This window comes from Aquarana catesbeiana, linkage group LG06 (assembly GCF_042186555.1).
Source record: "Aquarana catesbeiana isolate 2022-GZ linkage group LG06, ASM4218655v1, whole genome shotgun sequence".
NCBI lineage: Eukaryota > Metazoa > Chordata > Amphibia > Anura > Ranidae > Aquarana > Aquarana catesbeiana.
In genome coordinates this window covers 172926063-172941140 of record NC_133329.1, presented here as the reverse complement: position 1 = coordinate 172941140, position 15078 = coordinate 172926063, and the positions used below count along the sequence as shown (strand labels likewise).

The following is a 15078-nucleotide window of genomic DNA, read 5'->3' as shown; positions in this document are numbered from 1 at the left end:
AAAATGTTTTAGTTGTTTTAGTTGACTAAATTACAACCTGGGTTGCATCCATGGCAGTCTACCAAATGGATTCTTCCATATATCAACTATAGTTTTTAACTGGGGTCTTAAACTGCTACATGAGCGGCTTGGTGGATACACTCCATTATATCTTCAGGATAAGTCGTCCCTCAATCCATGTGCATAGGATTCTTTGGCTTAAATGCTGGTCAGCTGAACTCCTGCATTAGAGCACCTAGAGCATTTGCTCTGTAAAGGAGAATGCCTGCTTTGTCCCTCTTTGGATAAGTACATCAAAATGATCACAGGGAGCAAGAGTACTGTTCTCCCCCAGAAAAGAAGGCCCAAGATTCTTTAATCCTGAAGTTAGGAAAAGATCATTTTGTCCCTCTCAGGTCTCCAGGTCCAGATCGAAATCACGAAAAAACATTAGTTGGAAGACAGGGTCCTTCAAGCCAACTCAGTCTAGCTTCAAGTCCTCCCCCCAATGGAGAGGTATCCCTACTTCTCAGAGTAGGGGGTGTCTGTTGGCCTCCTGGTCCCAGGAAATCTCAAATGTCTGAATCTAGAATGTTATTGCAAGGGGCTACAAACTGGAGTTTCAAACTCTGCCTCCTCAACACTTCATGCTTTAAAGTTTGCCAGTGTCCCCTCAAAGATGGGCAGATCTTCTTACAGTTGTTCAGCAGCTCTATTGGCAGGGGGTTGTAGCTCCAGTCTTGAAAGAGGAATACTGTCAAGGTTTCTATTCAAACCTATTCACCGTTCCCAATTCAAATGGAGGATTTTGGCCAATTATGGGCCTGAAAACTTTAAACTTGTTCCTGCAGGTTTAAAAGTTACATATGGAATTGACCTGGTTGGTTATTGCCCCCCTCCTTCCATGGGATTTTCTGCCTTCAGCAGACATCCATGTTGTTTTCTTCAAGCCTATCTGTGTTTTGCAGTGAGCGATCTGCATTATCAATCTGTTGCCCTTCACTTTGCTCAGTCCACCGCCCCCTGGGTTTTAACTAAGGTGCTTGCCCCAGTTTTAGCTCTATTCCCACCAGATATACGCTATGGGTTACCTGGACAATCTCCTGCTAAGGGATCTTCACCCCTATCAGCCAATGTTCAGCAAACAGTGCAGACACTGAATTGCTTTAGCTGGATCTTCAACTTGTGGAAGTCATCACTGGAAACACCACACTATTTAGAGTACCTGTGGCTGACATTGGATATAGCATTGATCTTCCTGCCCAGGAACAAACTTCTGTCCCTCTGCTCTCATGTGCCCTCAGTGTGTGCCTGTATCAGGGTTTTGGGCCTGATGATAGCCTCTTTGTGGCAGTGCCATATGCTCAGTCCAGACCATTGGGACTAACAGGCTCAGCTCTTGGACCGCCCCTTTTATCTAACCTGCCAGGCCAGACTATCGCTGGCATTATGGAAACCCTCACTCTCAAAGATGTGGAAAGATCTCATGGCAGGTGCTGACCTGTCAGGCTAGGGAGGAGTGCCAGATGCCCTGTGCAGAGGACTTGGTCATTGGAGAAAGCCAAGCTTTCCATCAACATCCTGGCATTCAAGGCTTTTTGTTGTCCCTTTACTACTGGACCTCTCAGTTGCAAGATCACCCAACATTCATCAAGTTGGACATTACCATGGCCTACATCAGCCATCATGGATGCACAGAAAGTTGCTCTCTAAAAAGAAAGCATACTTGATCCTCTCTTGGACAGAACCTCACCTTCTCACTCTGCCTGTGGTCCACATCCCAGGTATGAAAATTGGCAGGCAGATATTCTCAGTCATCATTATCTTAATCCTAAGGAAAATACTCTCACCTTGTTTCAAGCCCTTTGTCGCTAGTGGGCAGCACTGGATGTTAATATTCTGGTGCCAAGATTCATTAATAAGTTGGACAGAATTGTCTCCAGGGGCCTTTGGGCCTTCCCAATGGATGCTCTAGTGATTCCTGAGCTACGCATTTTTGGCTCTCCAGTTTATCCCTTGCCTGCTCCAGAGGACTGAGAAGGAGGGCATTTTGCTGATTCTCATTGCCCCGAATTGGTTCAGGAGGACAAGGTATTTGAACATACTCCAACACCTGACAGACACTCTATGGGCCCTTCAGGATCCTACAGACCTTCTGTCCCAAGCACTGGCCCATCATCCTGCTTCCTAGTCACTGGCTTTTTATGACTTGGCTGTCCTAAGGGATAGGGGCTTATCATATTGTGTTATCTTTTCCCTCTTGAAGGCAAGGATGTCAACATTTTTGTAAAGTCTACCATTGCACCTGGGGGCCTGTTTTGCGTGGTGAGAGGCTAGGAAGTTCCATCCTAGAAAGTACTCAGTTGGATGCATCCTGTCTTTTCTGCAGTCTGGCCTTAAGCACCAAGCCTGGCCTTCAGCATCTGGCCATGAGCACCAGACTTTGGCTGTCCTTTTTCAGAGATCATTATACTCTAAGTGCCGGTTCACACAGGGGCGGCACGACTTGCAGGTCGCCTCAGCGAGGCGACCTGCAAACGACTTCTGAGGCGACTTGCAAAACGACTTCTGTATAGAAGTCTATGCAAGTCGCCCCAAGTCGCCCCCAAAGTAGTACAGGAACCTTTTTCTAAGTCGGAGCGACTTGCGTCGCTCCTATTAGAACGGTTCCGTAGCACAGAACGGGAGGCGACTTGTCAGGCGACTAGGTCGCCTGACAAGTCGCCCCTATGTGAACCGAGCCTTAGGCTTTTGTACAGGGCTTTGCACACGTCTCTCCTTTGAGCTTGATTATTCAACTTGCGAAAGTCATGAATGAATCCTATTTGGTGCATTTATTTATCAAATATTGCCCATATGTTTTTTATTATAAGATGAAAGATGGATATAAATTTTCTTTTACACAACCATTTTATCAAATGTAATCTTTTTAATAGATTTATAACACATTTATAAAAACTGTAAGCTGATAATTTTTGTAAACAAACTTTCAACCTGCATATGATCACCATAATTGATTATATTTGTTGATCGCATGATGAGGGACCACTCTGATTGGTTTCTGTTTATTAGACTGAGACCTGTAGCCATCAAATACGGTGCAGTCTTTGAATTAGGTGTGCTTACTGATCATCTCTGCATGCTTTATGTATGGATTTGCAGCCACATGATTTTTGGCTGTTTTAGTTAAGAGAAGTATGGGTTTAGAAAAACACAAAAAAAAAATAATATTCACCTAGATGGATGCAGCATCATTCTGATGCTGCATCTGTCCCCTGCCAGCTCTGCACTGAGAACTAAGTGATCTCTCAGTTCTCTCCTCCACTCTGAGTGGAAAGCTGATGACTGTCGGTCACCAGCTGCTCTATGCCACCAGCGCTCACTGGAGCTCTGGGCTGTGGAGGGGGCAGGAGCAACTGGCTTAGTCTCCCAGTGGTTCACCGAGAGGCTGAGCCAGCTGCCAGTCCAGGCATCTGCTTGGATCCTAACATTAAAGTTGGGATCTTTCCAGAGCCTAGACCAGCTGAATGGAGTGCACTGCTGTGGTCCATAGGAGAAATAGAGCCAAAATAGCTTTGGCCATGCTTCTTTAAAGAGCAGGCTCACCTATTAAAGAGTATAGTTTGGCATAAAGCTACAGTTTTTTGGGTGAGATTTTGTTCTAGTTCACATTATTTGGGCCTATCCATTAAAGTGTCTATTTTGAGAAGTGTTTTTACAACCATTGCCATCTGATTAGATTTTCCGTTTCACTCTCTGATCTGACTCTGGAACTAATAGTGAGAAATTATTATTGTCCATTAAAGCAATCCTTTCCTCTGACATTTGATTAATAAACTGTTACACAGAGAAATTAGCTGGTAATACCAGTAAAGAAATTACTTGTTAACCACTATACATGTCTTGATTTTGCCTATTGTCTCAATAAAAAGTTATGAAAAAATGGCACGGAAATTTGATGTTGGTTAGTATTACCCTATCACTACCCTACTTATCCTGTTACTTTTTGTATTTGTTTTATTTATAAGGATTATGTTCAGAGGTTACAAACATCCATTGAAAGCTGAAGATATTTGGTCCCTGAGGAAATCCGACACAGCAGAAGAAATTTTACAGAGGTTCTCAAAAGAGATACAGAAGGAATGGTATAAAACCAAGCCGTAAGTGCCTTTTAGATTGAAAAAACTAATATATACATATTTTTTGTTCTTATTACTGTTCTATAATAGTTTAACCATTTCATTTTCACATGAACTGTTTACATGTTAAAAACAAATTAATTTTACTTTTAGACTTTACAGTATGTAGTTTAATAGGAGATTATAGATTAGGAAATGGAATGAACTTTTGCCAGGCATTACTGTTTGAAACTGTGAGAAGAAGAATGCCTCCTCAAAGTTCACTGTTCTCTATTCACTATGTATACTTCATGAGCCGTTGCCAGTTCAATATACAAAAGTATTTATTTTAAGTGTTTTTTTAATTAACTGGTTTGCATTATATACTGTACCTTGGAACTAATTTTATAAAGATTGATAAGTATACATATTTTTCAGAAGAGCAAAATATAATAATTAATTTATAAATTAAAATTAAATTATTAAATTATTTAATAAAATAATTTTCAGAAGAGCAACTATTTTTTTTTTTTGCAAAAGTTATCTATATTTTTCACAGAGTTTTGTTTTGATTCCAAGGCCAGCATACAGTGATAGATGTGCTTTATCTATTGTAGATAAAGCACATAAAGTCTGAGGCTGCGCTAGATGCAAACACAAAGATTACCTAGGTGCAGAGAAAAAGCGAAATTTGAATTTCACATTTCCTAAATAGAAAAATTCACTGAACATATTTCCTTATGCAGTTAATATTATAATGCTGTCTCAATAACAGGTTGGAAGTACGTACTACATTCTCTAAGCCACAAATTAATAAAGACATTCAGATCTTTCACGAAGACGAAACTGAAGTGCTGCTGAAAAGTCCAAGCATGCAGATGAACAATCAATCATTACTAAAGATTATGTTCAAAACTTTTGGTCCCTACTACCTGCTGAGTGTCCTGTTAATGGTTCTGTACACTGCATTCCTCTTCATCAGTCCTGAGCTAATGAGGTAATCATGGCTTTCTCTTAAAAAAAGGCATTTATATTGACAAGTGAATGAAAAACATATAAGGAATGGTGGTCCATGACTTGATTACCAGACTAAATGTCATCAAATTTTCCTTATTTTAAGTGCTGCCCACCTCTCTCCAGTGTCAATAATAGGGTCATATTCAGACATAAAATCCTGAAGACCTTTTTTTAAAGTTTTCGGTTTGCTTTAGATTGATACCAATAAGTGGATACATTGTTTTCTTACTGCTTTCTTCAATATTGTATTATGGTAAAACACAATTACAAGAGTCCAAACTTGAGTCCAAACGCACGCTAACCACTTATAGGTCCTATCATGGGCATCCACAGGTAGGGGCAAGGGGGGTCAAGTGCCCCCCATGGAATCAGGGGTCGAATCCGCACTGTTAAATTCAGCACAGTGGCGTTGCTATGGGGGCGCGAGCAGCCAGCACCCGGGTGCCACCCGCCAGTCAGGTTACCATCAAGGTGCTGCTAAGTCCCCCCATCAGTGTAGTGTGATTGCAGGCTCTTTTCTCTTTTCCAGCAGAGAACTCGGCTGCTCTGTGACAGGAGAAAGGTGAGCTGCAGGCTGTCAGAGGTTTCCCCCGCTCGCCCCCCTTTCTCCTGTCAGGTCTCGCTAGGTTTGCCGACCAGCTTCCTGCCCACTCCATTCCTTCCCTATTGGCCATAACTGAGGGCCAATTAAAGGAATCTAGGAGAGGAGAGTATCATGGGACATGTAGTCCCGAAGATTGACGGCTCCATTTTCCACAGGGAGGAGGCTACAGCTCGATCAAGAGAGAGATTGAGAGACTGCAGCCTGGAAAAAATCTGAGGGAGTGAGTGCTACAGAACAAAGAAAGAGGAGTGTGCTGGGCGGAAGCCAGAGAGAGCCACGCTGCCCAGCACCACCAGAGAGAGCGTCACACTGCCCAGTGCCACCAGAGAGAGAAAGACTGAGCCACTGCCAGGGTACAGATATGCTACACTACTGACCAAAGTTGCCTGGGGGAACCCAGAGTGAGCGATCGACCAGACGGAGGGATCACTGCTGTAGTTTCGCTGGGTCTGGTAGGAGGGCCTGTCGGCCATTATCCATTACTTATCCTAGGGACTGTACTACGTACAGTTCTCCAAAAGGGGCGGCGCATGGGTGACCCTAAACTCCCCCCCCTCTGAAAAAGATTCTGCGGATGCCCATGGGTCCTATGATCCTAACATTACAGTGGATACCAAATATGCTATAATTTTCACACTGCAGGTCAGTGGTTAATGCATTTAGTAGTATTAGCCAAATGTTCAGCTCTGCTCAATTTCTAGTCCAGCAGCACCAAATAAAAGACGCATGTCAAATTATATATTAGCAGAACTTTGTAAAATATTATTGTGCATTAAGAGTGGTAACATTTAATTATATTAAAGAGGTTCTTCAGTCTTCAGGAAAAAAAATGAAACGTTAGCAGCTGACTTTTACTATGAGGACACTTACCTGTCCAGGGATCTAATGTTATCCTCAACCAAGCCATTTCTCCAAGCCTCCGGTTCCCCGCGCTGGCATGTTTAGTGTGGGAAGCTGGCTGTGACTCTTTGCAGCTTCATAGCCAGGTTCCCACTGTGTATGCACAAGTTGCACTTTGCAATGTGTGAATGGTCCTGCAGCCTCTTGGGACCTGTGATGTGTCCCAAGAGGTTGCTGGTAGGGAAAGGAGGGGAATACAAGTTCTGGTGAAATTGTCTAGGTTATTCCAGTGGAAGTGAGAGCAGGTATCTGCCAAAATTAGGTATCCACCCCCCCCCCCCCCCCAAAACAAAATTAACCTCCAATATTGGTTGAGGAGGTGGGGAGTATTACTAAAAGCAGAACTTACCGTTTAGGGTGAAGTTCCACTTAAAGGTAAAATATTGTGCTCACAGATGTTCCACAGTGATAAAGCTTATCACAGCCACCAAGGGGCTCCAAGGGTATGAATCTTAGGGCATACAGAATTTACAAACAAGCACAGCATCAAGTGCAAACCTAATTTAATGAATGTAAAAAAAAAAAAAAAAAAGTAATAGCATAACAATAGGTATTACACACTCAAATTGTATCATACAAAGATATGTCCTCATGGCTGCAGGATAAGGCTCTGCATCCACTTTGGGTCTGGGTTGCTAGGTGTCACGTGCCAGGACCACCCCCTTTCTAAAGCCTTACTCGAAACACGTCACCATTCTAGACTTAGAAGTGAAAACCAAGCCTTATCCTGCAGCCCTGATGAGGTGGATATCTCCTATTTCTTGATGGATTCTCTGCATCTGGATCCCTTTCTTTCAAGAGGCACTTCACCTGGACAGTAGTCTGACCGCTGGCCACAGAAGCCTTAGAAACATCACACAGAGACTGTGATATGTGCTCTTTTTATGAACCAGTCTGTGAGTGCAATACTGTTTTTTTTACTGTTACATTTGTTTTTTTCACATTTAATGCACTAGGTGTGTGTTCAATGCTGTTTTTGTATATTACATATAGTTTGGAAGTTCGATTTGCCTCGAAATTCATACCACTGGATCCCCTGGCAGCTGTGATAGGGTTTGTTAATATGGAACATCTGTTAATGCACTATTTTACCTTCATATCATTCAAGTGTTACAACTCCTAATGAACTAGAAATTAAAAGAACATACTAGAAAATGATAGGCATTAGACATGAATTTTGATTTATTTTTTTCCTAGTAAGAAAAATAAAGAAAGTAATAACAACAAAGTTGTCAAAATATTAGCTGAGTAAATGTCTCAAGCATTCACACAGTCGTCACAAATAATCCCCGTATTTTATCTAATGTACAGTGGGGACGGAAAGTATTCAGACCCCCTTAAATTTTTCACTCTTTGTTATATTGCAGCCATTTGCTAAAATCATTTAAGTTCATTTTTTTTCCTCATTAATGTACACACAGCACCCCATATTGACAAAAAAAACACAGAATTGTTGATATTTTTGCAGATTTATTAAAAAAGAAAAACTGAAATATCACATGGTCCTAAGTATTCAGACCCTTTGCTGTGACATTCATATATTTAACTCAGGTGCTGTCCATTTCTTCTGATCATCCTCGTGATGGTTCTACACCTTCATTTGAGTCCAACTGTGTTTGCTTACACTGATTGGACTTGATTAGGAAAACCACACACCTGTCTATATAAGACCTTACAGCTCACAGTGTATGTCGGAGCAAATGAGAATCATGAGGTCAAAGGAACTGCCTGAAGAGCTCAGAGACAGAATTGTGGCAAGGCAACAGACCTAGCCAAGGTTAAAAAAAAAAGTTTGCTGCACTTAAGGTTCCTAAGAGCACAGTGGCCTCCATAATCCTTAAATGGAAGACGTTTGGAACGACCAGAACCCTTCCTAGAGCTGGCCGTCCAGCCAAACTGAGCTATCGGGGGAGAAGAGTCTTGGTGAGAGAGGTAAAGAAGAACCCAAAGATCACTGTGGCTGAGCTCCAGAGATGCAGTCGGAAGATAGGAGAAAGTTGTAGAAAGTCAATCATCACTGCAGCCCTCCACCAGTCGGGGCTTTATGGCAAAGTGGCCCAAAGGAAGCCTCTCCTCAGTGCAAGACACATGAAAGCCCGCATGGAGTTTGCTAAAAAAACACCTGAAGGACTCCAAGATGGTGAGAAATAAAATTCTTTGGTCTGATGAGACCAAGATAGAACTTTTTGGCCTTAATTCTAAGCGGTATGTGTGGAGAAAACCAGGCACTGCTCATCACCTGTCCAATACTGTCCCAACAGTGAAGCATGGTGGTGGCAGCATCATACTGTGGGGGTGTTTTTCAGCTGCAGGGACAGGACGACAGGTTGCAATCGAGGGAAAGATGAATGCGGCCAAGTACAGGGATATACTGGATGAAAATCTTCTCCAGAGTGCTCAGGACCTCAGACTGGGCCAAAGGTTTACCTTCCAACAAGACAATGACCCTAAGCACACAGCTAAAATAACGAAGGAGTGGCTTCACAACAACTCCGTGACTGTTCTTGAATGGCCCAGCCAGAGCCCTGACTTAAAACCAATTGAGCATCTCTGGAGAGACCTAAAAATGGCTGTCCACCAACGTTTACCATCCAACCTGACAGAACTGGAGAAGATCTGCAAGGAGGAATGGCAGAGGATCCCCAAATCCAGGTGTGAAAAACTTGTTGCATCTTTCCCAAAAAGACTCATGGCTGTATTAGATCAAAAGGGTGCTTCTACTAAATACTGAGCAAAGGGTCTGAATACTTAGGACCATGTGATATTTCAGTTTTTCTTTATTAATAAATCTGCAAAAATGTCAACAATTCTGTGTTTTTCTGTCAATATAGGGTGCTGTGTGTACATTAATGAGGAAAAAAATAAACTTAAATGATTTTAGCAAATGGCTGCAATATAACAAAGAGTGAAAAATGTGTTATAATGTGTTCTAATTTATTATCGCTGTTTTCTAGCTGGTCTAAAGCCACTTTTGACGTAAAGGGACACTTTTTGGTTACTATGGACAATCTCAAGTTTCCAGACAGAAAGAACAGTATATATAATATAAAACTGCATGCAGGGCATGGGCCAAAGCACTGGGGACAGAAGGGAAGTGAAATGTTTCATACAGTACTTTAATCTGTAAGATTACAGTACTGTATGTGTTATGATTTTGACATTTTTTTGAATTTGCCACCAGGCTCCGCCCCTGTGCGTCGCGACGCTCGCAGGGAATGGAGCCTGGCACAGAGAGGCTTTGGGGCAGAGGACGGAGCCCGCAGACAGCACGGGGGGACATCGCAGGATCCTGGGGACAAGGTAAGTATACCACTCCAGGATCCTGAGATGTAATCCCGAGTGTGGCTTGGGGTTACCGCTAAGGGTGCTAAAATTTAACCCAGAGCCACACTCGGGAATACCGTCAGGGAGGTTAAAAAGATTCCTTTTTACTTCCTGCCTTTTAAAATGGTTGTCTCCAGGAGGTAATAGGAAATCTCAGCAACATAGAGAAGTAAAAATTACTTTCTTTATAGTACATCATAGGACACAGAGCCTCAAGTAATTACTTGGTGGGTTATGGGCCTACCTTCAGGTGTTGACACTGGTATAACCAATACAGGAAGTTGACTCCCCTATATAACCCCTCCTCCTTCCAGGAGTCCTCAGTTTTTTCGCCAGTGTCTAAGGTGTTGGTCACGAGTGAAGATGTGCTCTGAGGAGCTCCAGGGAGGGATCCATGCTGGATTTAAAAAACCTCCACAACCGGATCCATCCTCGCCACTGAGGCCATAGGATGGTACCTGGGCCTCGCATTGAAGAACAAGGTTTTGCCTGTAAGCTTCTCTTTGAGTGCTGTACCCTTAGGAACCAGGACTCTTTTTGGTTTTTCATATTACCTAAAGTTGTTCCTGAGGGGTGCTATACAGGTCCAAAGGAGCGGAACCCCTATTAAAAAGGGGCCCCAGTCTTTGAAGGTTTAACTACGCTGCCCACCGTGATGGGTGAAAGTTGGATCTGTCAATCAGCAGTATCCTGCAGCGAGGATAAGGTAAGGGGAGAAGCCTAGGAACTGTACAAAGTCCACCTATGCCTTTTTCTCCAAAAAAAAAAAAAAAAAAAAAAATATATATATATATATATATATATATATATATATATATATATATATATATATATATATATATATAAGATGTATAACTGTATGCCTTAAAATGTCTCCTCTAGAGGGAGTATATTACACTTACCTAGTACGATGCCTTTTTCAGCAGCTCTGTGTCTGGCTATAGCAGCGGGTGTGGTCCCTGCAGCCAGAGGGGAGTTCTTAATTGAACAAATGGTGTTCCTCTTCTGAGGGATCTAAAGGGGATACAGCAGTAGTTTATGAACATACAAAACCAGCCATTTGCATTTTTTTGTATAAAGTGAAGGCTTCCTTTAAAACTAGGAATTTAATAAACACTGCTAATAAAAATCCCCCCCCCTCCTCCTGGAGAGGTGCGGTAACAGCTGACACTTATGTGTAAGCAGGTTCTCACCTAAGGCTTAACACAGATGCTCTCAGTTCATATTCTGAAGACAGAAGTCTGTCACACTAAGAGACACAGGAGCGCTGGGCATGTAAAGGTGTGTAAACAGGCATTTCCAGCACAGGAAATATTATGGTACTCAGCATCAAAGGCTGATCCTTATGGTGACATTGTTTTCTTTTGCTAAAACTATTGTTCAGCAAATACCATAATTTGTTAAAGTGCCTCTGCTGTTGTGCTTAGCACATTTGATTTCCAGTGTACCACAAAGGTACCAAGGATTCCACCCCCAGGCGCTGGGAACTCCAGTCATGCCTCCACACTGTCATCCTCTCTGGAGATACCTGACATGGCAAGCCAGGGTGAGTCATTGGAAGCATTTGGGCAACTGCTTCTCACACTTCAGCCCCTGCGTATGTGACCCCTTTTTCCAAGGGAACAGTGGGCACAGGATGAGGTGTTATCCTCAGGTGATCACGGGGAAAAACAAGCCAAATTTTCCTCTGCAGAGGAACAACAGTTGATGAACATCAACAACAGTTGATGAACATTATGCAACCTCACAATGTGACAGATTGATGGTACAAACTCTTACAAAGATGGTTCATTCCACTTTTTATACTACTCCTAACAGAGTAAGTTTTTACAGTGCTTATTTATGCTGAATGGGATCATCTGGATAAGCATTTTTTCCCTCCAAAGAGTTTTTCAGTTTTCTATCATGGAGGAAAAATTCACAAAGGTTGGAAAGTACCAGCAGTAGACACTGCGATTTCCAACATCAATAAAGATGCATAATTGCTTAAGCATCCAACAGATAAGGAGTTGGAATTTTTTTTTGTTAAGATCCTCCTACCAATGGCGCTATGTTTCGCCATAGTTGCCATAAAAGACCCTATCCACCAGGTGTCTCGCCTTGCGCTTGTGCTAAAACACATGCTTAGGACCCTGTGGTTAAAAGGGTTGGTCAGCCGAAGCATCTTGCAAAAAAGGTTGTCTGACTAGTTTCCCTTTTCATTGGGGAAGGTTTGGTGAAATACATCCAAATTATTTCTAGCAGTAAAGCTCTTTTGTCCAGTAGAAGGTATAAATGTCCTTTTATTTAAAGTGAAGCCACAACAGCTCCCAGGTTAAGTACTCTGATGGCCAGTGCAGCCATGGGAGACTTCATAACAGACATGGGTTCAGATCCACATGTCGGCGTTCACTAGTGAAGGAGCCACTCCTCACAGGTTAACTACTCTGACGGCCAGCGTAGCCATGGGAGGCTTCCTGAAAGATGTGGGACCTCCGTCCTCACGTTGGCTCCTTGTGACTTTGGACAAGTCACTTAAACAGATTCCTTCCCCTGTGCAGGGGCAGCTGCCTCTAGGCAGCGGTGACGGCCTCCACCGTCAGACTCTAGGGCATGATTTCCAAGGAGTACTGTTCAGATCTGTGCGACTTCAAGGTAGTCCCTGCACTACTTTGGTACCACTTTGATGCGACTTGAGGTCCATAAACCTCTAGAATACACAGGCATTGTTTCCTGTCGCATCAAAATCGCGCCCCGACGTATTCTCGGCGGCAAAGGATCACGGTAAAATCACGCAACTTTGGGGTTGCAATAGTGGAAACTGAGCCTAAGAGAAGAAAATATTCAGCCTCTGTATACATGATTAAAGATGCATTTTTCCTCCGTCCTGCAGGGCCTAGAAGGAAAATTAGGGACTTTAATCGCATCCGCTATCCAAGGATGGGAAGGGTGTTAGATCCCCCTCCCCCACCTGAGATCCCTTATCAAGGGAACAGTGGGTAGAGGATGAAGGATTACCCTCAGGTAATCGGGAAGAAAGGCAAACCGAGTACTCCTCTGCAGAGGAGACAACTAGAGTTGAACTTTTTTTCAGCTTCGCAATCTGAGAAATTGCTGGTACAAACCTCTTACAGAGATGATTTGTGCCTCTTTCAAGCTACCTCTAGTAGAGTCAGCTGATAGTTCTGTTTTTTCTTAGGTTCCTTGGAACCTTCACTGCCTTTTTCATGCGTTTCCTGTACATGTACAGAGCCACGCAGAAATTCAACAGATCCATTCTAGATCTAAAAGAATCTAAATCAGTTCCTGATGATCCGCTCCTTTCTATGGAGTCGATCAAGTTAATAGTTTCTATCCTTCAAGGAGGAAATCTTCTGGCGCCTATCTGCATCTGGGATGCATATCTGCATGTCCATATACTTCCCGCTCACCAAAGGTTTCTGCGGTTCGAAGTAGAACAGCAGCATTTCAGTTTATAGCCTTGCTCTTCGGGCTAGCTACAGCACCTGAAGTGTTCACAAAGGTGCTAGCCCCACCTGTAGCCAGGTCAAGGGCACAGGGCTTAAACAGTCTTGGCATACCTATACGATCTATTGCTAATAGACCGATCGCTGTTCGGAGTAAGGTGTACGCATTACAACCAGTTACCTGGAAAGGTCTGGGTTGCATTCCCAACCTAGTAAAGTCTCCATTAAAATCGCTAAAAAAGGGCTGCAGTATTTGGGTCTGATCATAGATACAGCCCAGAAAAAGGGTCTGCTTGCCCAAAAAAAAAAAAAACATCACTCTATAAAAGAGTTGGTGCGGATGGTCAGGTCAAAAGGATTACAGCAGATTTCCTTAGTCCTTCTGACTAGGAAGCTGATATTTTTGGTTGCTATATCGTCAGCAAGGAGGGTTTCAGAATTGGCTGCTCTTTCCTGAAAGAGCCATATTTGATTATTCATGAGGACAGAGTGGTGTTATGCCCTCGTCCAGGCTTTTTGCCAAAAGTGGTTTCAGGCTTTCATCTGAATGAAGATATTGTCCTGCCATCGTTTTTTCCAAAACCATGTTCCAAGGAAGAAAAGTCACTACATTGTCTTGATGTGGTGAGAGCAGTGAAGATCCTATTAAAGAAAACTGCTCAGATTTGTAAGACTGATGTCTTGTTTATTCTGCCAGAGGGTCCTAAAAAAGGACAGGCAGCGTCAAAATCCACCGTGGCTAAGTGGATTTGGCAAGTTATAATTCAAACTTATGATTTAAAGGGAAAGATTCCCCCTTTTCAAGTTAAGGCGCACTCTACCAGAGAGGTTGGTGTTTCTTGGGCAGTGCGTCACCAGGCCTCCATGTGTCAGATCTGCAAGGCCGCGACTTGGTCTTCAGTGCATACATTTACAAAATGTTATCAAGTAGATGTAAAATGGAATGAGGATATCGCCTTCGGGCGCAGTGTGCTGCAAGCAGCAGTATAATTCCTCAAGGTCTGGTGGTGCCCTACGGGTTGTGTCTCCCTCCCCTCAAGTAGCATTGCTATGGGACATGCCACCAAGTAATTACTTGAGGCTCTGTGTCCTATGATGTATGATAAAGAAAATAGGATTTTTAAAACAGCTTACCTGTAAAATCCTTTTCTTGGTGTACATCATAGAACACAGAGCTCCCGCCCCTCTGTTTTATGGGGTGAGAGTATATTGCTTATATTGCTTGGCTACAAAAACTGAGGACTCCTGGAAGGAGGAGGGGTTATATAGGGGAGTCAACTTCCTGTATTGGTTATGCCAGTGTCAACACCTGAAGGTAGGCCCATAACCCACCAAGTAATTACTTGAGGCTCTGTGTCCTATGATGTACTCCAAGAAAAGGATTTTACAGGTAAGCTGTTTTAAAAATCCTATTTTTAGGTTATGTATGTTTTGTATGTTTACCTTTAACATGATATGTTTAGACCCAGCCTGTCTAGAAAGTGTGGTTACCTGCTGACTTGGCAACATCCACAGGCAGGTTAACTCTTCAATAAGAAGTTAAATCCAACACAATTTTACTTCAGCTAAATGCAGTACCTGAGATGTTTTCTCCAGTCTTTTGAAGTGTAAGAAAACAGTGACTTTCCTGAGTCTCTTTGAAAAACTAACACTGTCGGAGGGAACATGGAAGAAGTGGGACTAGCTAGGA

General features: G+C 42.8%; 1 protein-coding gene across 4 annotated transcripts in view; it reads left to right on the top strand.

Annotated features, from left to right (window-relative positions):
- LOC141101795 (multidrug resistance-associated protein 1-like) overlaps positions 1 to 15078 on the top strand; it is a 511330-nt gene that overhangs the window by 116311 nt on the left and 379941 nt on the right. For all 4 annotated transcript variants that reach the window (XM_073591130.1, XM_073591129.1, XM_073591131.1 and 1 more), the window contains 2 exons: positions 4008 to 4139; positions 4873 to 5094. In XM_073591130.1, the coding sequence (XP_073447231.1) occupies positions 4008 to 4139; positions 4873 to 5094 (354 nt within the window). The remainder of the gene's footprint in view (positions 1 to 4007; positions 4140 to 4872; positions 5095 to 15078) is intronic.